This window comes from Mytilus trossulus, chromosome 10 (genome assembly GCF_036588685.1).
Source record: "Mytilus trossulus isolate FHL-02 chromosome 10, PNRI_Mtr1.1.1.hap1, whole genome shotgun sequence".
Taxonomy (NCBI): domain Eukaryota; kingdom Metazoa; phylum Mollusca; class Bivalvia; order Mytilida; family Mytilidae; genus Mytilus; species Mytilus trossulus.
The window spans coordinates 69,782,578-69,806,970 of NC_086382.1; the positions used below are offsets into that span (position 1 = coordinate 69,782,578).

Below are 24,393 nucleotides of genomic sequence, written 5' to 3' on the forward strand. Positions count from 1 at the left end.
CCATTTGTTGTTTGGAAAACAACATACAATTAATATAAACTACGACTTTGTTCCATTTATACTTTTATTTTTTTCATTACGTATTTAAAATGTTATGAAAGTTCGTTAATGTGTAAATAGAATGTTAAGTATATAAAGTATGAAACGAGTGACTATTGAAAAATAACATTAATCCAATTCTGGAACCAATGCATATCACAAAGTTAGTCCTATATGCACGATTTTATCATTTTGAACGTACACATACCGAATAGTCGTCAGTTAAAGATTTCACTCAGTCTGTTTTGATGACAAATTATAGCAGCTCATTATTTGTCGTGTTTTGAAGCTAAAATTTATCGATTTTTACCTCTGTTAACAATCAACAATGATTGGGGTATGTGCATAACATGTACAATAACATGTAGTTTATTATAATGACAGAGCGATGCGTACTGCCGTTGTTGGATGTATTTTTATTTGTATCTATTTGACGAGTTAATAGATATAAGAAAACGTTGTATGAGTGCAAATGAGACAACTCTCCATCCAAGCCACAATTTGTAAAAGTTAACCATTATAGATAACAGTACTGCCTTCAACACAGAGCCTGGGCTTACAACAAACAGCAAGGCATAAATGGCCTTAAAATGACTGGTGTAAAACCATTCAAACTAGAAACACAACGGACTTATCTATGTAACAAACGAGAAACACTTATAAACCACATCAACAAACGTCACAACAACTCAGCATCAAATTCCTGACTGAGCAAAGGTGGAAACAAATGCATCAAATTAAAACAGTTTTATAAGTACCAACCTTCACACCTACCTTAAACAATAGTGTTTTATTACAACATAGAAACCTACACTATAAAATATCAATGAAATGGCTCAACTCAATCAAATATATATTAACACAAAGATGTGAATGTTCACTGAACGAATATAATCTATGACACAAAATGTGAATACACGAAAATTGAAATAAGGGATGAGATGAAATTTCAAAAAGACAAACAATAACCTTGAACAATATGCCGCTAAATAGAATATTGACACAAGTAAATGATACCAATTTTTGTACAGTAATGGAGAACGGAAATATGTTTAACAAAGAAATTATTTTGTTGTTCATAGTTCGTGAAATGGAGTGCAAATTCAAAGTCATACTAAACAATTATCAAAGCTGGTAAATATTAAAAATAAAGAGACGAGATATAACTTTAAATAGGTAAACACTATACATTTTATCAACTCGTCAATTTAAAACAAAAGTACGATTTGAGAGGATTACTAAAAGCTAGTTGAAAGCCAAAAAAAATTAATACTCCATATTTTTTTAATAAAAAATTGTACATGAGAGACAAAAATCTACAAGAACGTATCATAAGGATTTAGTATTTTTTTTTAGTATTTAAACGTCATAGATAGACAATGTAACATGCCTTGTGCAATGCAAAAAATAAAATTATCGACAGGCAGTAGGATAGTTAGGAGTAAAACTATATAAAAAAAATAACGTGAGTGTGATTATATATCGTTTGAAAAGAATATAATTTTAAGATCTAATTATATCATTGGTAAGATAACCTTTATTGATAAGTTTGTTTCCGCGCTTTTAGTACAATATTACCGTACACGTTAGGATTTGGAATACAAATAATTGATGACCAGACCAGAACTGGACAGAATTTGACCGTTTCTAGTAACAGTTGTATTATCACGAATCATTTCGATACGAAAGAAGGAAAATGGTTTCATTTTTTGTTAAAAAAAAAAGACATCCAAACCAGTAAGTCAAAGATAGACAACCATATGGCTAGAAGAAAAGAAAAAAACTACAGTAAACAAAACATATATAAAACAAGACTTATCAACGGTAACATCAACAACACTGGGAGTGAATTTAGGTGCCCTGGAAGGGTAAGTAGATCATGTTCTATGCGTAAAACCCGTCGTGGTGCTCAAATAAGTGAAACCCCGGTGATTAGTCTAATTTGGTAGCTAACATTCTGGAAAATGGAGACGATATTGTATTTACGACAGTTGGAATATATTGGTCGTTATCTCAGAACAACTTTGTATATTATATTTGTTTTTTTATTGTATAATATTATTATTAATACTATAATTGTCATTGGGTTATTTATCAAAGACAATAATATACATTATACAATGTAAAAGACGAAAAGATGCTTCAAATAGATTGTAAATACAACTAAAATTGTCACGATACCATACTGAATATAACTTTCTTAAAAAGCTTTGATGTGCAGTATTATACACTTCAAAGGCATGGTTCTACATTTTATCATAACATTTTTTCAAGAACACGCCTTACGATACTTTGCTTTAAATTGTCCCTGGTTGGGTTCATGTTATCAACGATCCCATGTATCAAAACTGACAGTCGGAGAAATATTTGAAAACAAAATCGGCATTTCTTGGTGTATGGTCATCTTATTATAAGAAAATTATCAGTGATTTCTTCGTAAAAAAATAAATAATCTTCATTACAGTTTAAAGTCAAGTGTCATTTTTAAAAACAGAGGTCCATGTACTAATTTTCAAGCAAATGACCAAAACCACTCTAAAATGCATCTTTTCCCGATGTGTCGCAGTTGCGATCACGAGCCAGATGCTCCGCAGGGTGCAGCTTTATACGACCGTAGAGGTTGAACCCTGAACGGTTGGGGCAAGTATGGACACAACATTCAAGCTGGATTCAGCTCTAAATTGGATTGTGATTAAATAGTTGACACAGCATAGGTTTCTGACACAGAATGAATGTGGTCTAATGAACTAATTTTTTTTGTTTTGCCTTTGAGGACCAATTCACTATGCTGTTGAATATTAATCCTCTCAAAAAAATGTTTGAAAAATTTTCTTTTTATTTATGAAATTTCAAATGAGAAAAACTGAACCCCCTCCTCCCCAATTTCACATCCCCTATCCTTTATTCCAAAACCGATCTCAATTCAAATTTCTAATGGAGTTTGCAACAATAATCACTCATTTAAATACATCATAAAATATCAAAATGTAAAAAAAGTGCTTGTTATCACTGAATGGTAAAGATTGTTTTAATTTATCAGTTGGTAGTAAAAGTGAATATACATTGTATATTGTATAAAACATTGATTTAAGTTGATTCAACTACTATTCTGGACAAAGAAAGATAACTCCAATTGAAATTTCTTGCTATTGCACAATATTGTGAAATTAGATATTTCTTGCTATTGTGCAATACTGTGCAATTGAAATTACTTGCTATTGCACAATACTGTGCAATTGAAGATTTCTTGGTATTGCGCAATACTGTACAATTGAAAATTTCTTGCTATTGCACAATACTGTGCAATTGAAGATTTCTTGTAATTGCTGAGTACTGTGCAATTGAAAATTTCTTGCTATTGCACAATACATAATATTATAATTTTAGATCCTGATTTGGACTAACTTGAAAACTGGGCCCATAATCAAAAATCTAAGTACATGTTTGGATTCAGCATATCAAAGAACCCAAAGAATTCAATTTTTGTTAAAATCAAACTAAGTTTAAATTTGGACCCTTTGGACTTTAATGTAGACCAATTTAAAAACAGGACCAAAAATGAAGAATCTACATACACAGTTAGATTTGACATATCAAAGAACCCATTTATTCAATTTTTGATGAAATCAAAGAAAGTTTAATTTTGGACCCCGATTTGGACTAACTTGAAAACTGGGCCAATAATAAAAAATCTAAGTACAATTTTAGATTCAGCATATCAAAGAACCCAACCGATTCAATTTTTGTCAAAATCAAACTAAGTTTAATTTTGGACCCTTTGGACCTTAATGTAGACCAATTTGAAAACAGAACCAAAAATTAAGAATCTACATACACAGTAAGATTCGGCATATCAAAAAACCCCAATTATTCAATTTTTTATAAAATCAAAAAGTAAGTTTAATTTTGAACCCTTTGGGTCCCTTATTCCTAAACTGTTGGGATCAAAACTCCTAAAATCAATACCAACCTTCCTTTTATGGTCATAAACCTTGTGTTTAAATTTCATAGATTTCTATTTACTTATACTAAAGTTATGGTGCAAAAACCAAGAAAAATGCTTATTTGGGTCCCTTTTTTGGCCCCTAATTCCTAAACTGTTGGAACCAAAACTCCCAAAATCAATCCCAACCTTTCTTTTGTGGTCATAAACCTTGTGTCAAAATTTCATAGATTTCTTTTAACTTAAACTAAAGTTATAGTGCGAAAACCAAGAAAATGCATATTTGGGCCCTTTTTGGCCCATAATTCCTAAAATGTTGGGACTAAAACTCCCAAAATCAATCCCAACCTTTCTTTTGTGGTCATAAACCTTGTGTTAAAATTTTATAGATTTCTACCTCCCCTGTTACTCTATTATATACCCATAACCACTTAAGCAATACACTTAAATGTTGGACCCTTTGAGTTTGATGACGTACATAAAACACGTTTGAAATGAACCTTTAAGCTAACAAAAGTGTCTCTCCGTTCTAACTCGAATCTTGGTTTTAAAAATTGAATTGCCTAGATCAAGGATATCATTATTCTTACAATCCTACAATTTCAATAGTATAGATACACTAACCAATGTTTTAATGTTGTCAAGTTAAAGTGTCTTATCTGTCCCTTCATCGACCCTTTCGTTAGTGTATTTTAAGTGATGCTCATACTACAACAAAACTATAATTCGAGAAACTGTAGTACTTGTTCACATTCTGAGTTCATTATTAGCTGCAAAATCCACTTTTAGCAACTTTCATGTGTGCCTTTTCAAGGTACTTCTTGGCATGACTCGCCACAACACTCCAATCAGAATGAGTTTCATCAAGTACATTTGAGTAAGGGTTCACAGGATCTATTATGTAGGGTTTAGTATGCCTAAAAATATCATAAACTGACATCAGAAAAATCATGCTTTAGAAATCAAATATAAAAACACTACATCTAATAATTTTTGTATCATAGACAAAATAGAAGCTAGCATTTGTGTTCATGTTATTTTTTCTGTTGAAATAAAGTTAATATCGAAACAAATTTAAAACAAAATCACAGAAATTGCTTAAAGTTTATTAATCAATAAAAAATAGATCGCCGATGAGTTAAAAACAAAATATTTCAATTACAACAAAAAAAAAAAGATTAGCATGTTTGCACCCAAGGAGATCATTTGGAGCTTCTTCTTTTTTTAATGATATAAACATTGAAAAAATCATCTTGCACCAACACGAATTCATATGTGTTGTAGATTTTTTTTACAATATCATTAATTAACAACTTATAGTGTAATAAATAAAGTTTGTAATGAAAAAAAAAGATTGTTTAAATCTTTTATGAAATTTTTGTACCTCGAGCCTCCTGAAGACAGCATTTTATGATTACCGGTTATTCGTTAATATTTGCTATGTGATATACTTGCCTTTGTTTCATGCATTCATAATAGTACTCGAAAAATTCTACTTTGATAGATTTATAATCCGCCAATTGTTCCATAACTCGACGTAGTCCATTTTCAATAGTGAAGCTTTCTGGTTCCCCGTCTTGTTGCCATAAATCAATTAGAAGCAATTCAAAGCTATAAGAGGATGGTGGATTCTAGAGATGAAATATTAAAAGAGGTAAGTTTATTTTAAATGTTTCAATTTCAAGGACAAAATCAGAAAGTTGCAAAATATCTGTACGATCTTAATACGAGCCTACCACAATCAAACCACGAATTCACAACGTTTTTACTGCGATCTTCGATTGCTCATCTCTCTGAATGTAATACGGGTAGAAGTTTTTGCTTCCGCTTTTTATATCAACAGAAGAGGGTTCATTACTAGATATAATTATGGTTAATGATCAGAATATACAATTCTACTCAGAAGTTTGTGAAAACATCCTTGAAAAACAAGATGTCCTATGAGTGCAGTTATAAACATCGAAAAACAATTAATGAAATCCTTGAAAAAGAATTACCATTAGCACTTAGGAGATTATGATTTGTTGAAAAACTAACTCCTTAAAACAAACTGGGAAACTCTAATGGATAATCAAAACATAAATACCGCTGCAGTTAATATTGCGGAAAAAAGTAATAGTGTCAGAAAAAACAATCCCACACAAACTGGTTTAGGCTAGGAAACATGAACCACCGCGGATGAATTCGAATATAAGAAAATTGATTCGAACGCATGAGAGATTACATAAAAAAGCAAAATTAACAAACAATGAAATTCATTGGAGAAATTATTGACAAATAAAAAATAAATGCCTAAGCTTCGTTTGATCAAGTAAAAACTCATTCTGGGAAGAGAAAATTGATAGTATACACAAAATAAGCACAACAGAATGGTTGAAAACCATTAACAATTTGATTGGACTACCAAATAAAAGATCATTCTGTCCTACTTTAATTTTCAATAACCAATATTTACAAAGCTAATTATGTTAACGATTATTTCTGCGCACAGTCTTCTGTTGATATCGAAGTACTGGATTGCCAATAATAGAATATGATGAAATTAAAAAAAAACTAGAGGAACTGATTATAAGTGAGCAGGATATTGAAGATGTGCTTTTAAATCTTGATATTTCAAAAGCTACAGGGCCTGATTTAATCAGTCCAAGACTTCTGAGGTCGGCAGCAACTGTCGTGAAGTATCCGTTTACTAAATTTTGAAATATATCCCTTCTTACAGTGAAATTTCCTGATGTGTGGAAACTAGCAAATGTTATCCCGGTCTATAAAAAAAGGTGGGTAAGAATATGGAAAGCTGCTTTTTTAAATACCTTTTTAACTTTTATTATTATAACAAATTCTTTTGTTATTATAACAAATTCTTTTATTATTATAACAAATTCTTTTATCATTATAACTAATTCTTTTTTAACAAAATTAAAGTCTGGTTTTATCGCTTGGGATTCGACAGTAAACCAACTGCTATGTATAATAAAGATTTTGGTTAAGCATCAGGGAAAAAATAAGGGTGATTTTCTGCGACATAAGTAGAGCTTTTGACCGAGATTGGCATAAAGGCTTAATTTATAAGCTTAAAAAATGGAATTCATGGAAAATTGCTACATTGGTTTGAATGTATTTAAACTCAAGAAGGCAACAGGTTGTCATTGGCGGAGAAACGTCCACCATTGAACATGTCTCAGCTGGGATATCCCAAGGGTCTATATTAGGTCCTATTTTATTTCTCATTTATATTAATGACATAGTTAATGATATATAATGTAATATTAAACATTTTGGTGACGAAACTTCAATTTATTTAGTGTTTGATAACGAATGTGAAGCGGCATAAAAGCTAAATAAAGACGGAAAAGATACATAATTGGTCTAAGCAATGGCTTATCAATTTCAACCCAAACAAAACAGCAATAATAACCATTTTTCAAAAAGCCAAATGAAAATTATCAACCTACCAGTGTATATGAATATTAATATCATAAAAGAAGTTGAAAAAAGAATTTACTATGTGTTATTATAAATGAAGATGTAACCTGGAATGATCCTGTACAGTTGATTCTTGATAAAGCTATACAAAGATTAGCATTATTCCCATAGCTAACGTTAAAACAAAAATAATTTAGAAACTACTTTTTTAATTTTTATACGCCCAGTCTTAGAATATGGCGAAATTGTCTTGGATAACACACATCATTATTTAAAAACATCTCTGGAAAACTTACAACTAGAAGCAGCAAGAATTGTTAGGTAGTACTTAGATAACATCGAGACAGTTGCTGTGCGATGACACAGTTTGGAAACTCCCCAGTCTCGGCGTAATAAACATAAAATGTATCCATACATATAAAAACGATAAAAAATCGAGAGGACTGTCCGGCGTAAATGACGATTATATAACTTTTGTTTGTTTCACATTTTCTTTTTTTTTTTAAATTTATTTAATTTGTTGGTCGCATTTTGTGTGTGTGTCCGCATTTATTCAATTTATCATATGCTACATTAAACTGTATATACCGTTGGCACGTAATATTGTGTTTTAAATAGATGTTTAATTGGTTTTTTTTGGAAACGGATTTATATAAACTTTTCCAAAATTGTTTCCAATCCCATATTTAAAGTTCATGTAGCTTTGTAATATGTTATTCTTGTAATTTTTCATAATACATACTTTTTAGACTTATTATCGTGGTTTGGACGTAGTCGTATTGTAGTAAGAAGCTCATAGTAGCAACGTACTAATTGTCTTTCTCGTCGTAGTATAATCATACAAATTTAATTTCGACGTAGACATGTTATAAAGATGTTGTGAAATTGGGATAGTCGCAGGGAAATCGTAGTCCGGTCGCAACGATATCTTTTTCAATGGCTTCCAAAATGCACCACGTTTCAAATATATGCATCAACATCAATTCCGATAAACATTTCTACGTTTCAAGTATTATTAGTTTTGACCATGATTGCAATACGAACACTTTTAGCCTATTAAAATCACTTCCATTGTACGAATTTACGACGACCTCCAAGATCTTACAACGATGTTCAATAAACTTTTTATAACCTATGCAGTCATCACGAAATCATGGTCATAGTGTGATGGGGGGTATTACACCATTAGAGATTATTTTGATCTCAAATTTCCTTTATTTACTCTATTTATACATATGGTAAGATTATCAAGCAATTTCATTATAAAATTAAAAACATTTTATTTTTAGGTTATTGATGTGCGATTAAATCACCAACTGAATAAAAGTACATAGGAGGTTTATGTCAAGTTTGTAAAAGAGGGACAATTAATAGTACACAAGACAAAACAGAAAACTAAAGACTAAGCAACACAAACCCCACCAAAAACTGGGGGTGATCACAGGTGCCCTGGAAGGGTAAGCAGATCTTGCTCTACATATGGCATCTGTCGTGTTGTTCATGTTAATACAAATCCGGTAAAAATCTAATTCGGTAGCATATTCGTGGAAAAAGAACGGGGTTGTAATTGCGACATAAGGAACATATCCGATATCATCTGTGAAACAGAAATTACATAACGGTCAACCAACTCGCGACGGCGTCCATAAAATTAACGAACGGATGATTACAACCTCACTATTTGGAACTCCTGGTTTGATAGCTTCCATATGAGAAGCAACCCTCTATGAAGGAAATTATGATAGGAAATACTGGCCCGGTAATATAATCCGTATGCATGATAATACTTTAATGTGCGTATTGTTATGCGTTTACTTTTCTACATTGGTTAGAGGTATAGGGGGACGGTTGAGATCTCACAAACATGTTTAACCCCGCCGCATTTTTGCGCCTGTCCCAACGCGGGTAGGTTAATGCGGTTTCAAATCATTTTTGACGATTTTTGGTGATTGCATCGAAATCTCATCTATTACGTCATTTTCGAAACTATACGAATTTTGATTGGCTAAATCGGACGTTGGGAGAATTTGCCATGGAGTGGTGATTTTGTGGCTACACCGAGATCAAAGATTTATCAACTTGTGGTTTTTCGACAACATCATTGCGACATTAACAATATCTTCAAACGTGACCGTTGTTCCCTTGAACACTTACAGTTTTGAGTAAGAAAATCGCCAAAAACTAAGATTCGTCAACGTCCATGTTTAGCTTGTCACGTCACACTCATTATCATCAGCTGTTGAGCACCTTGTCAAAGAAGTCGGCACATGGAAATCACAATGGAAAGGAGGATTTTGCATACATTTTGAGGTAAATACGTTGTAAATTGTAACTCTTTATCATCGGTACCCATTTCTTCTCATTGAATTTGTTGAAGTGAATCAAAACATTCATAATTCGTCATTTATTTCGATAACCGACGACGAAAACCGTTGACCTATGAATCAATCAATGAAGCAATAAAGTTAGCTAAATGGAAAAAATGCTCGGAGAAAGGTTGTTTTAATATTAGTTATAGTAGACTTGATTTTTTCCGATTTTTCCCATGCCAACTGTTACATAATAATTACCTCCCCGGGCCCCCTTTAATTCCCCCTTGGTTCAGTGTATGCAATAAATTAAAACTATTCATTTATGTATACATAGCTCCTTAACTTTGGTAGTAAGGGGTGCACCCCTATATTATCATATATACCCAGTCTACCTCTCCTTAATAGGCTTAGTCCTTTTTTTTGATACTTTTATACACCACCCACACAAAGTCCACAAATGAGCAGTGTTGGTGTTTTTACATGTTAAACAGAAAATGACATTGCATGTTTCAATTCAGAATTATTTGTTTTTAACTGTGATTTAACTCAAGCATGAATGTATTTAAATATAAAACTTGGATTTGTTTCACAAATAGTATTATATATTCATTGTCATTTCTAAGTTTATGAGAAAATACCAGTCACACAAAGACAAAATAATTTATAAATGCATGTACAAACAAATAAAAGGTACTATTAAGTCATATTTCAGTTAACAGGCTACTGAGATTTTACAAAATGAGAGAATTGGCTCATCTCAGCTAATAGATATTATCTAATTTAATTTTTAGTTAAAGATATGAAAATTTTAAATTGATCACCACTTTCATTCAATTGACATTTTAAAGATTATTTATTACTTGTAGGATTTGCTTGATAACTATTAAAATGTTATAATCCAAATAAGTGACTTTAAAAGTTGTCAATCTACATTGATGTAAATATTTCAATATCATACAGATTAAATACCTTACAGGTTTTTTTTTAAATATTTGCCACTGGACGTTAAGCAACCAACAATCAATATTATTTGTTTTTAAATATCTCCTTTATTGCCTATATCTACATGTTTTAAAAAAATCTGTTGGTGTGTTTATTGCTTTTAAAGTTTTGGTTATGCAATTTTATATTTGTCTTTTGCAGAATTTGTATTCACTGGGTTTTTTTACTGCTTCCAAGTGACTTGACATGTAGGAAGTCTGCATTATCATGTAAGCATTCAATTATTATATTATTGTTAATGACACTAATTTTATAGTCACATGAAGTGATATGAAAGCTATTTAAAGATTAATTACTTATGAGTTTAGATTAATCTGTCTATATCTATATTTATGTGTGAAGAAAGTAAACAAACATGGCAATTATTTTATTACAAACATGTAAGTTTACTATTGGTTTTACCAACCACTGCTGATACTAAGGGCTTAGGCTTTTAAGCTTACTAAAATTTGATTATATTGAAGTTCTCTTTTTGTAACAGAATAAGAATAAGATGATTTTTATGTTCAAATATTAATAACAGGGCACTTTTAGAGCAATACATCAAGCACAATGATTGAAGTAATAGATATTATGCATATACTAGTATGTATAGCAATGGGGCTTATAAATTAAATATACTGTGTATAATAATATCATTTTTTTGTGCAGGATTTTAAGATGAATGAGAAACAATGGCTACTTCCAATACAATAGCACATTTGATAAAATGAATAAGACACAAGGACTGCACTTGTCATTCTAAGGAAGATCAACAAATGAAACACAAACAAGGATATTATTTTCATATTAGATTCCTGTACATGAGATATAAAGAGAAAATTAATTTTCCTGAAATGACTCTTTACTTATACATATGTGTGACAAAATGAATGGAACCAAGACTGTTTTAACTGTGCTAAAAGGAATACAAATTAGAAGTTAATTGACTGTATTAAAAATAAGTGAGAAAAAAATTTGCTGTATGAAAAAGCAGGTTCAACAAAAGGAAATAAGTTGAAATGAATGAATAACTAACTGCAATGATTCTGGAACATGTGTTTAATTCATGGTCATTAAAGGAAAAATTTATAAGAAAGTGGAATACAAATAGTATGTGATATTGTGTCCTAATTAACATCACTGAGGAGAGGATGTTTCACAGAACTTTTAATTCATAAATGTGTCACTGTGTACAAATTGTGATTTCGTTCGGCGGATAAAGTATATTTAGCTGCGCTTCATAGAATATTAAAATCAAAATTATTCATATTGTTTATTAATAATAATGTGAAATAAAAGCAAAAGTATTATGAATGGTGAAATTTTTTCACATACAAATCAGCAAATAGATTCATCAATAGGATCACCCAGTCCCTAATTTTTATGATTGTGAAACATGTTTTATAACTAAAACAAAAAAATCTTATGTTATTTGGTTATGATGCTAAGTTTTGTGACACATAGAAAAACATACATTTTGTAGCACATGAAGTAAAATAAGTCATGTTGGCTGCATTTAATACACAATTTCAAATCAATCAATCAGTGAATATATATATTTTAAATTACTTGGGTTAAGTGAAACAACTTTGAGATTGCCCTGTAGTGTTTTCTGTCAGACACTGACCATATATTCCCTTATAAAAACATTCACTCCACCTTTTTAAGAAAGTACCAAATAATGCTTATTGAAGAGCAATTATCAATAATTCAATTATCTAATTATATGAAGCTTAAAAAGATGATAAATATTATAACTTTAACTTTTCAACATGGTTTAAACTGATGTCTGCTAGTTTTATGCTGTTTATCCTTAAAAATAAACACCTCATTGATGGTTAGCATTGCAATTATAAAGATATTTATTATATTGATATAACTAAAATATAGATAATTAAAACAGTTGTCCAAGTTCATGATTTTTTCTAATTTATACAGATTTGGGCCACAGATACACAAATTGGGATCTGAACAGGGGGGGGGGGGGGGGGGGGGTCAATTAGTTGTTAAGATAATTTTTATTTATTAATTTTTATTCAAATATCATCTTTTCTTTACCCTGCAAAATTATTATTATATTTTCTTCAAAAAAACTTTACACCCTATATATACCTGTATTTCTGTGTATAATACCTTAAAAAGAAGGCACATATTACAGCTGATTTCCTATTGGTATGTAGAGCAAGACTTTGGTTACCTTGTTTGCTTTTTTGTATATTGTACAATGATAATTTAAATAACACCCAATTGCATTTAACTTTAATATTTACAGGTTTAAGTTTGTCTATATTTATTGTTTGAAGATGACAATCTTAAGTGCTTTAAGCTTGGGTAAATGTTTATACAAACAAAAAAAGCAGGCCAACCAAACTTTTACTCTACAAGCTTTAGGAAATTAGCTGTAAAAGAAATTTAAAATATTTTATTCTCATAAACTAAATACAAATTTAAGTTACAGAGATAATGGTACATATATATATATACATAGAATAAATACATATTCTGGAGTTTTAAGTATGCTTGATGAGACACAGAATGTTCATTGAATGTGTACATGGTGTAAAGGGAACATGTGTTATGAAAATGTTGCAGGATTTGAAATATAATTAAATTTCCATTAGCTCTTGGACTATCATATTTGGTATAAATTTATTTAATAGTCCCATACTTTAATACTGACCATCATAATTTTTTTTTTTATGAAATCAACATCTATTTTTCTTTAACTATGTTTTCTATCAGTATGTGGTAATTAAATGTATTGAGAGAAAAAATAAGCAGGACATTGAATATATATTCCAAGCTGTCATTATATATGGTGTGATTGCCACTGTGACCAACGACTGAATGATGTACAGAGTATGGGTCTGTATGATTTATGAAGAATGAGCAAGATTCAAGATTTTATTGTACACTCTGACAGTTTACACTGTTACAAGAGGCAAAACCCAAACATGAGAGGCACCTCATCTGACAAAATAGAAAACACAATTCAAAGAACTATCTGATTGATTGAATGGTGTTTAATAACACTTCCCACACTGTTGTGCGAATACACGGAGGTCATGTTTTATTGGTAGATAAAGCTAGTGTCCGTAGAAAAATTCAGTACATAATTTTTTGGCCAAAAAATACCAAACAGAAAGAAAAGGGGCTTCATACCAAGCCGATGTGTAGTTATAATCATTCTGATCTATTCTCCGAGTAAAATATATATTTCTTTTATTAAATAAATTGTTTATGGAGAAGATGCAACAGAAAGTACATTTAAATAAAGATCAGCAACAATTACCCGATGACTGAAAATTTTAGTTCTTTTGACAGAATTACTTCCCTTTGAAAGTCACTTGTGCGTTTGTAAACAATGACGGACCCGAAAACTTATGAAACAAGTTAACTTTGACTCAAAAGTGCTAGCGTGTAGAAATGATGAAATTTCGATTCAAATAAACGTACAGAAAGCTGAATAATAATATTTTACGAAAACTGCTACTCGGTCCATGTTGTTTATTCCGTTTAAGTGTTAGACGATGTAATATCTGAAGGTCATAGTTTTTTTGGCGCAATTTAGTCGAAAATCTCCGTTTATTTAATTAATATTTTCATTCAAAGGAGGCGAGTAGCACTTTTCTAATACTTTGGTATATAAGCTATCCACAGATAACAATACTTAGAAAAACAAGAGTGTCTACACGCTAGCACTTTTGAGTTTACTGTTTTCATGTATATAAATAGATTTTGAGTGTCACGTGATAACCACGTGATAATTTGAGAATGTTATTTTTGAAAATGAAAATTTATATTGTCAACATACTAGCAAAACTAAAAAATATAACACATTACACTAACAATGAGACAAAAAGTCTTTTTATTAAAAGTTGAAATTTAAGTATCATTTTTTCATTTTTTTGAAAATACAGCATTAACCTACCCGCGAAGTCAGGAGCCTCTGGCCTTTGTTAGTCTTGTATTATTTTAATTTTAGTTTCTTGTGTACAATTTGGAAATTAGTATGGCGTTCATAATCACTGAACTAGTAATATTTGTTTAGGGGCCAGCTGAAGGACGCCTCCGGATGCGGGAATTTCTCGCTACATTGAAGACCTGTGTTGGTGACCTTCTGCTGTTCTGCTACACATAAATAACCTATATAAAAATATGTCTAATCCTTATAATTCATGAGACAAATTTTTATATAACATTTTTTTTTGTGTTTGTAATAGCTACTACTATTACAACCAAATGCACAATTAACAGGTCGTTACTAAGGAATTGGCCGCCCTATTGACTTGCAAAATGCAACAGAATCTTAAATGAAATATCACCTACCTCAACAACTTTATGTTAATGATATATTATGCAAAATGTTAAGCGTGTAAGTATTGAAATACTATTTTGCTTAATCATATTCATTGGTTTGACGTCGTGTTTTGCCATGACGGAAATTAGCTCAATCATATATGAGATTTTGAAGACCTTATTTATAGGACCCTACACATGTACGTTTTTGATAATAAAATTAATTGAAGTGTCCTTTGGCATTATAAGGCTCGTCTATGAGGATTCATGGCGAAGTTTGATTTTATATAATCTTATACAACCGTATCTACTTAGTCATTTGTAATAACTTCAAATTGAAAAGAAACCGATGATTCTATCCTTTTCTCTTGATGTCACAAAAATAACGTAGAGAGTTTTAATTTGAAATTATTAAATTATAGTTTATGAACAAGCAAGTAGGTACATGTATATAGGATTTAACCTGCACGGCTCGCGTGACCCTAATTAACATGAACGACGTAGTAGTTCGTGTAAAGAGTCACATGAGCCGTGCCAATTAAATCCTATAAACCGATTTGATTGGTCAATAACTGTTTTAACCCATGACGCATTGCCAATCAGTTTACGTGAACGATTTAGAAATATGGACGATATTCCGCAATCTACAGATCATAGGAAAGTTTTCTTGTAGGGTAAAGAAAAGGAGTTTGGTAAGTTTTGAATTAATAACATTTTTTTTATGTTTACTTATTCTAAAATTGCGATTTAATGGTATTTTTGTTATGGTTTCTGTTAAATGTATTTCCAATTTTTATTTAATTTGGCTAAGTGACGATTAAGGTGGTACCCAACACCTTCACTAAAATTAATTTGGCTAGTTTAAAATTCATAAAACTTTAACAAAGTATTCACTCAAATTGACCCTTTGACAAAAAAAAATTAAAAAAATTGAACCAACCGTTTTATCAGAAAAATTACATTGGTTATATAGCAGTTTGACAAACACTTATTTTGATCGTTGAGAGGCTAAAAATTCCTTAACAACACAATGTAGTTAACACGTTTAGCTGTTTTACAGAGATATCTCCATGTAGTGTGTGGTTTCACCTTAAGATTTTGACAAATTGTGTACTTTCAAATCGATGTATGAAAAATATAATAACTGAAAGGTTTATTAAGTTTAGATTGATAGCTTTAAAATTTAAATTTCATTTTTCCTTCAATGTTATGCTTAGAGAAAGATGAACCGAGTTTTCTTTTGAACCCCCATTTTTTTTATCTACTGTGTTAATTTGTAAGGCACGTCCATTTGAATGAAGTTAGATAGATCTCCAGCTAATCCCCCAGTTTTGAAACAAACCTAAATATGATCCTCATTAAGTTCGATCCATCAATATTCAAAAAGTCGTTAAAAATTCCATTGAGACTAAAGCTAATCCAAATCAGATCTCTATTATTCGGATATTCTTAGTTTGATTTCATTTTTTTTGCAGACATTTTCAATAAATGTTTTAACCAGCTTCCTGACTTTAAAGCAGTAATTTAAGATTTTCGTTGCACACAAAATATCATTTTTTTTGTCTCAGCTTAGAAACGTCGTACGATATAGATACACAAAGGAACGAGAAACCTTTCTTTTGTCCTATTTTGAAACTATGATGTTTGTGCAGGTTCAACTTTGTCGTAATTTCAAAACAGATGGCGTATTCAGGATTTGGTGCGGATAGGTCATTCACCCTTGGATTGGACACAGTATCGTGTTTTAGCAAAACATCGTCAATATTGTTTTTGTCTCGCTACACTCGGTGATAAATTTTTTTTAAATTTTATAGACTGATGACGCCCCTTTCCAAATCCAGGAACCGCCCCTTAAGGTTAAAATCGATTTGAACTGTGCAGTATATCTGAGGTAGTTAATGCACACATTTGCTGTGCATTATCAAGTTTATAGCACAGTAAGAACCAGGAGATTTTACCCATGTCTATGTTTATTTTTAAGTTGTCATTTCGTTGTCATAGTCGATAGTTAATTAGATAGCGTCAAGATTAAACACACACGACAAGAAGATACACATTATCGAGTCCATGGCCTGTAAATTGCTTATTTCAGACTTTTTAGAATTTGGATAAATGTTTAACATGGATATAAATCAAATTTATGAATTTGAGTGAACATGAATTTGACAGCAAGTGTTCCTTCAAATTCCTTCCCTAACACGTCTTATAAATACGTATAATGTTATATATGGATAAGGCAATTTATATAAAGAACATAAACGTGGATGTATATTTACACATTCCAAAAAAAAACCAAAAAGAACAATTGAAAATATACAATTCTATAAAAAATAAAACGTGGTAATTTGTTGTTGACCAATTAGATATTTGGTACAAAGTGAAACCATTTTCAAAGATCTTATTATAACAACAGTAATACGATAACCTTGACTTTTTCGCACTTTTGTGCAATATTACAGTAAAATTTAGGGTTTGAAATACCGTTCTTAATACGTTTTCATCAGGTACAGTCAAATTAATTAATCAAATCGGTGTTTATATATAAAAAAAAAAGAATATTTAAAAAAAAATTGGATTATCAAACGAAAAAATATCATCAAGATAATGATAGGTATTATTGTTGAATGTGTCAACCAAATAAAACAATGACTCGTCGTTACTTAGATGTGTCATAAACTGAGTATTAAAGCAATACAGGAATACATCTGCTTTTAAAGGGGCGCAATTAGCGACCTTATGAGTACCTACTACCTGTCGATAAATGTTTTATATTATCGGTGAGGGTTTAATGAGGGAAATAATTAACTTGAAATGATTATGTAGACAACTTGTGCTGAGTATAATATTGTACATACCTTAACCTGAATACTTGTCTTTTTCCAGTATTTAACAAATCGAATCAACCGTTTCAAGGTTTCAGGTCTGTCTCTTTTCACAAACATTTTTTGCTGTTTTGTTAAGGATAGAGTATAAAACTTCCTTTCTGACAAAGGACCGCTTTTCATTTTATCGTATATTTCTTGAAGATCATCTACAACAAACAATCCGAATTAGTGTTATCGTCTTATTTCATATACTGTTTTAATCCTATGCATATAAAATAATGTAAAAGTACCATAGACTAATTAAATATGATAAGCTTTACAAGTTTGGAACCAACATCACCAACAACAATACTGAATAAAATACTAAACAAATTTCTAAACAGACACAATCGTTGACAGAACGATGACCTTCAACATTACAGTTTGTTAAACCAAATGGTTGCTGACTTATACGCACACATATGATGATTTATATCTAGTAAAATATTTTGTTTACCTTTTTCAATACTTGCGCCTAATTTTCCAAAATTTGCAGCAGGCAAGACATCAACATCGATACCATGAGATTTCCCAGAACCATGTTCATGACATTTTACTCTCAATTTCAAAGCCTTGGAAGTTGTACCAATAACATTGTAATCTGAGCTCTTCAGAGTTTTCTTGACGTCATCTAAAATTAATTTGTGTTCAGAAACCATGCTTTCCACCGTGCTGAAGTTTGTTTCCGGTAAGAAAAATACAATATCTACATCTGAATTGCCCTTTATTGCAGTCCCTTTTCCAGTTGATCCAGCCTGGAATATATTGAGAGAAAAAATAGGGGAGTTGTATTTTATTCCTTATTAGGGTCTTTTGGGTAAAACATTATATCACATCAAATCAACTCCAAATGTATTTGAAATTCTAAATTTCTGACACTATATAAAGTGGTCTAGATTTTTCTAAGTACATGAAAATTCAGTGCCAGACTTTTCTTATGCTTTGAACATCACAAATTAGACATATATTTAATAATAGTACGGACGCACATGTATTTGTTTTTAGTATACCTGATATGTTTACAACGTATTCCATTTGACGGAAGTCGCATTGGGAATTTGAAACAGGTATTCGATGTACCGTGTGACTTTGGCTCGTGTTACTCGTGGTTGCTGAAATTGATAAAAAAAAAAAAAAAGCACCCGCTCCCACCAATCATCACCAAGACCATCTATTGTTTTTATGTGGAAAGTAGTGATATAGTTTTAAGGATTTATTGAAGTTGTATTTCTTGTCTTTTAGATTGGTGTATATTTGTATGTATTAATGGATGGCTGACTGTGTTCGAGCCAGTATGACTGGTTTTATACATAATTAGTAACGAATGAATACAAGCCGATAAAAATGAATTTGGAAACGAACTGTTTGATCAAAGGTTTTTATACATTGGTTAATAAAAAGTATGCTACCCTCACAAAGAGAGCTCATTTCTGATACATGTGTTGATTTATATTGTATAAATATTTTACTATTTACACAAATGGGATGATGCCACTGCTGGAGGATGTTTCGTCCCAGAGGGTATCACCAGCCCAGTAGTCAACACTTCGGTGCTGACATGAATATTGATTTTGTGGTCATTTTTATAAATTTCCTGCTCACAAAACTTTTGTACTTGTTTTGCTTAATTTATAAATATTTTGATATGAGCGTCACTGATGAGTCTTATGTAGACGAAACGCGTGTACTAAATTAAAATCCTGGTACCTTTGATTACTATTATGTCTGGCGAATAACAAAAATAACAGGGTATGTGAATTTGGTTCTGATCTTAATTATCAGTGGATCGATCACCTAACTAAGTACATATACAAATAGTTTCAAAGATGTGAACCGCGCTCCCATCTTTATGTTTAAAGATTTTGGTTTAGTTGAGATCAGTATTAATTATATCAGACACCTGGTGGTATTTTTTTGTTCCTATATACTGTTAGTGTTTAAGTCAAAATTGATGATCGCATTAAATCGCATTTGAAAATTTAACGTTCTCGAATGGATAAAATTTATAAAGTTTTTAACGATATCGGTTGTGGAATCTGTTTCATTAATGATTTTCATTCATTTGTAATCCTTTTAAAGAAAAATCTGTGTTTTTGTCATTTGTAATTAATGTCATTAGACTGAGTCCTGTTTTACAGCGTACTAATTCATAATCCTGGTACTTTTAATAACTATTTAAACCACTGGGTCGATGCCACTTCTATTGGACGTTTCGTCTCCAAGAGTAATACCAGCCCAGTAGTCCACATTTCTATGTTGACAGGAATATCAATAATGCGGTCAGTTTTATAAATGTCCTGTTTACAAAACTTTGAATTGTTCGAAAAAACTGAGGATTTTCTTATTCCAGGATTAACTAAGCCGTATTTGGCAAAGCTTTTTGGAATTGTGGATCCTACATGTAAATGCTCTACAACTTTGTACTTGTTTGGCTTTATAAATATTTTGATATCAGCATCACGTCTGGCGTGCTAAATTATAATCCTGGTACTTTTGATAACTATTACAACGTCAAAAAAGGAAATTCAGTAGACAGCAAGAAAATTTTACGTCATAATCGAATATGAAACGATGAAGAGGATGAATCGGGTAACAATTGCAGAAATGTATTATATAACGAATTCTTTTATGCACCATTAGCTTCGGTTATTTCCACTAGCAAAAATTAATGTATTCTCATTCCAAAATAATCCCAGGGTTTCGGTAATGTTCCGACAATGATACTTTGTGCGCAAACACCGATAAAAATATCCTTGTACCCTGTATTGCATAGCAAATAATGATAAAGTGAGGAATGATTTACATAAAACTGCTACCTTAATGACTTCTGCAGGTCTATATCTTTCAGAAACGTTATTCTTCAGAATATCCCCGATACGTTTTAAAACAGCTTTACACTTTTTTCTATAATTTTCATCCGGTAAAACTTTTGAATCAATTATTTTGTTGACTTTGAACTTATTTTGTTTCTTCTTTTTCTTCCGTCGTGTCTGCTTTCTTTTGACCTGTAATAAATGACAAAAGTTTGAATAACTCAGACTGATTTTTTAAATATCAAAGGAATCAATAACAATATTATATAATATATTTTCTCATATTCCGTTTGTTTTCACGAAGAGATGCAGGTCTTTCGTTTGCATGCCGATTACAAATAAAGTTTTAATTATTGACGGTGTTTATACTATTTCACAAAACGTTCATCATTGTTCATGATATGTTATTTATATTAGACAACATATACATTTAAATTAAATGCATATATCAATTATAAACCTACAAAATTAGAATGTCTCTTCACTCCCAATACAACTTGATTCGTGTACCACAATAACAGGAAAATAAACTCAAACAAATTTAAACATAATAAATGTCTACTAGATACAAATGTACATACAGGCACGAAATTAGGATCATGGCTTTCTTTCATTTCATCGTGTGTCTGCTTGTCTTTTTCTGTTTTAAATCGTTTTTCCTTGGGTCCACAGATTTTACACCAAAAAGGGAAGTCAGTCGTATTGTTCCTTCGATCTTGCCATGAAGGCGTTCTCCCCATAATGCCACAAACATATACAATGTAAGCGAAAAGAGAGTGAAGTTTTCTGAAAATGTAAAATTGTATGTGAATAGTAGTGGTTATCCGACAATGCAACTAGTGAATTTTAGCCCAAATCAGTAATATTTGTCTTACAAGAAATGAAACTATATGATTGAAAAAAAAAAATGCCACAAACATCTATAATACTAAAATTACGATGTCCATTTTTTCAGCCGTCATCACGTAAAAACGACGAATCAAAGAATTCAACTTTATATATCACTAATATAGTACAAGGGTGTAGATTGAAAATTACACCACTCCAGGCCCTTTTGTTTACCACGTAATTAATATTGCCAATAATTAAGAAGTTCCGGGTCGAGTCCGATACCGATACCAATATTATTGTTAAGAATAACACTTGAGGTGTTCCCGCTACCGCTCTCTATTGTACACGACGTCACCGTTGTTGTGACGTTAGCTTTTCAGAGTTCCAATACAAGTATCATTGCAAGTAGACGTTCTTATTTCTAAGCCTTAATTTGTGTCCGATACAACCACTCTACGATATTGGTGCCGTGACCAGGATGAATCTGAAGCTACGTTCGATACGAGCAGGACATAGAAGTGCAGTTTCCAGATTGATAAAGAAATTTGAAGACCTTCAACGATCTCTGTTTCAATATCTCCGTCGTCCAGTTCCTGTACTATGTCCTCATCTAACTTGCGTAATACTTCTTGCTTCCGTTTCAGACTATCCAATATATTTGACAAATCCTCCGTGTCCACGGTTGCACCTTCTTCTTGTTGAAGGTCTTCAAATTCCTTTATCAATCTGGAAACTGCACTTCTATGTCCTGCTCATATCGAACGTAGCTTCAGATTCATCCTGGTCTCGGTACCAATATCGTAGAGTGGTTGTATCGGACACAAATTAAGGCTTAGAAATAAGAACGTCTACTTGCAATGATACTTATATTGGAACTCTGAAAAGCTTACGTCACAACAACGGTGACGTCGTGTACAATAGAGAGCGGTAGCGGGAACACCTCAAGTGTTATTCTTAACATTCATTTGCGGGCCCCCAGAATGTTAATTATATACCTTAATTCAGTCACGGACCCGCGATATCACGGGTGTGTTCTAGTCTATAATACTAAAATTACGAGGTCCAAATTGTCAGCCGTCATCACGTAAAAACGACGAATCAAAGAATTCAACTTTATATATAACTCATTCAGTACAAAGGTGTAGATTAAAAATCACACCACTCCAGGCCCTTTTGTTTTCCACGTAATTAATATTGCCAATAATTAAGAAGTTCCGGGGCGAGTCCGATACTGATACCAATAGTATATTCACCTGTTACCTATTACCTTATCTGTACGTTCCGCATCTGACAGGCACACCACCAAACGTTGTATTCATTATTAATATGCTATATACACGAGTCATAATCACGGGGTTGACACTACTTAATTGTCAAATTGTAACCTATTGTAGTATTTTAATCAGTAAGACTTTCTAAGATAACAATACGAATACTAAAATTCTGGACTAAAAATAAGGCGTATAGGTACAGTTTTCAATTTGTTAGTGGGCATGACGTCATACAACGATTCAAAGAATTCTAATATATCTATAACTAATACTAGGACAATGATGTTGATTAAAAAATACTCCATTCCAGGACCTTTTGTTTTCCAAATAATTAATATTATCAATAATTGATTCGACGGGTTAAAACAGAAAAATATGAAAGGACGGAAAAAAATGTGTATCTTATAATCGGAATGACTTTATCAGATGGCAATGCTACATGTTATACTAAAATAAGGCTAAATTGCGCATAGTTATTTACTTTAAGTCAGTCACGGACCCGCGATATCACGGGTGTGTTCTAGTATTATAATAAAAAGATGCAGGTATAGTCACTAAAGAATGCAAAAACATTAAAAAATAACAGTGACCGCAGAAGTCGAACCCTGAACAGTTAGGGCAATAATTGACCCTAAATTTCATCTTGATAACAGCTCTGAATTTGGGGTGTGATTAAATATTGGACCAGCATAGGTTTCTGACTCACAATTCCATTTTGAAACTTACAAAATTATTTGAATCGATGCTTCTTTTGTTGGGGAAATGATATTGACTAAATGTAATTATGTTTAGTAACATGGAGTCAATATCATTTTTAAAAATAGTAACGTAAAAATAAAGTGAACACTTTAAGTGCAGACTGTGTGTAATGTTACATGGCAGAAAAACTACGTCCATTTTTAACTTAAATACGGAAAAAATATTTTTTTCTTTTTTCAAAATTTATTTCTAAGTTAATACTATCTTATGATCATAAACACGTTTCTCAAGTTCTGTCCAAGTATGGTAGAAATCCAGGATAGTTTAAGAAAGTTATTAAAATTTTTAAATCTTTTACCACAGAGTGAATGTAAAGTTTCGTGCAGAAAAGCTAAATCCTCTTTTAAGTAAAATACGACACAAGTGGAATTTATTCTTACAAAATTTGCTTCTGTCCAAGTTTGGTAGAAATCCAGGATAGTTTAAAAAAGTTATTAAAAATTTTAAAAACTTAAACAACAGAGTGAATATTTGTGGAAGCCTCCGCCCGACGACGACACATACGACAAAAGTCGAGTGCTCGACAAAAATGATCCAAAAACAAATTTCTCAATTCTAAAATGAGTTCTGTTCATTAGAAAAGCTATGTTTTAAAACTCTAATGTATGTTGTCTGCTCTATGGTCGGGTTGTTGTCGCTTTGAAACATTTCCCATTTCCTTTCTAAATTTTAATAGTTCGTGTGCATGTTATTTAGATAATTTACACAGTTTAGTTCCTTTTTGTGATTTTATCATTATAAAATTATATAACAAAACATACCACATTGAATTGGTGTTGTCTAATAATGAATTAAGCTCGTATTTGTTCTTAAATGAAACAAATTTGAATAAACTTTATAATCGAAATAATTCCT

At 31.4% G+C, this 24,393-nt stretch overlaps 1 protein-coding gene and 1 long non-coding RNA gene across 2 annotated transcripts in view; one reads left to right on the forward strand and one right to left on the reverse strand.

Annotated features, from left to right (window-relative positions):
* Positions 1-1,812: 1,812 nt before the first annotated feature.
* LOC134688437 (2'-5'-oligoadenylate synthase 1A-like) overlaps positions 1,813-24,393 on the reverse strand; it is a 49,059-nt gene continuing 26,478 nt past the window's right edge. Inside the window, exons 2-7 of the mRNA XM_063549151.1 lie at positions 21,259-21,463; positions 20,681-20,869; positions 18,322-18,619; positions 17,856-18,031; positions 5,438-5,613; positions 1,813-4,899 (exon numbers count right to left, since the gene is read on the reverse strand). Coding sequence (XP_063405221.1) covers positions 4,749-4,899; positions 5,438-5,613; positions 17,856-18,031; positions 18,322-18,619; positions 20,681-20,869; positions 21,259-21,417 — 1,149 coding nt within the window. The 5' untranslated portion in view covers positions 21,418-21,463 and the 3' untranslated portion in view covers positions 1,813-4,748. The remainder of the gene's footprint in view (positions 4,900-5,437; positions 5,614-17,855; positions 18,032-18,321; positions 18,620-20,680; positions 20,870-21,258; positions 21,464-24,393) is intronic.
* Positions 9,315-11,902, forward strand: LOC134686566 (uncharacterized). The gene is made up of 3 exons (XR_010101623.1): positions 9,315-9,715; positions 10,861-10,928; positions 11,371-11,902. It is a non-coding gene; the product is annotated as an uncharacterized LOC134686566 (long non-coding RNA).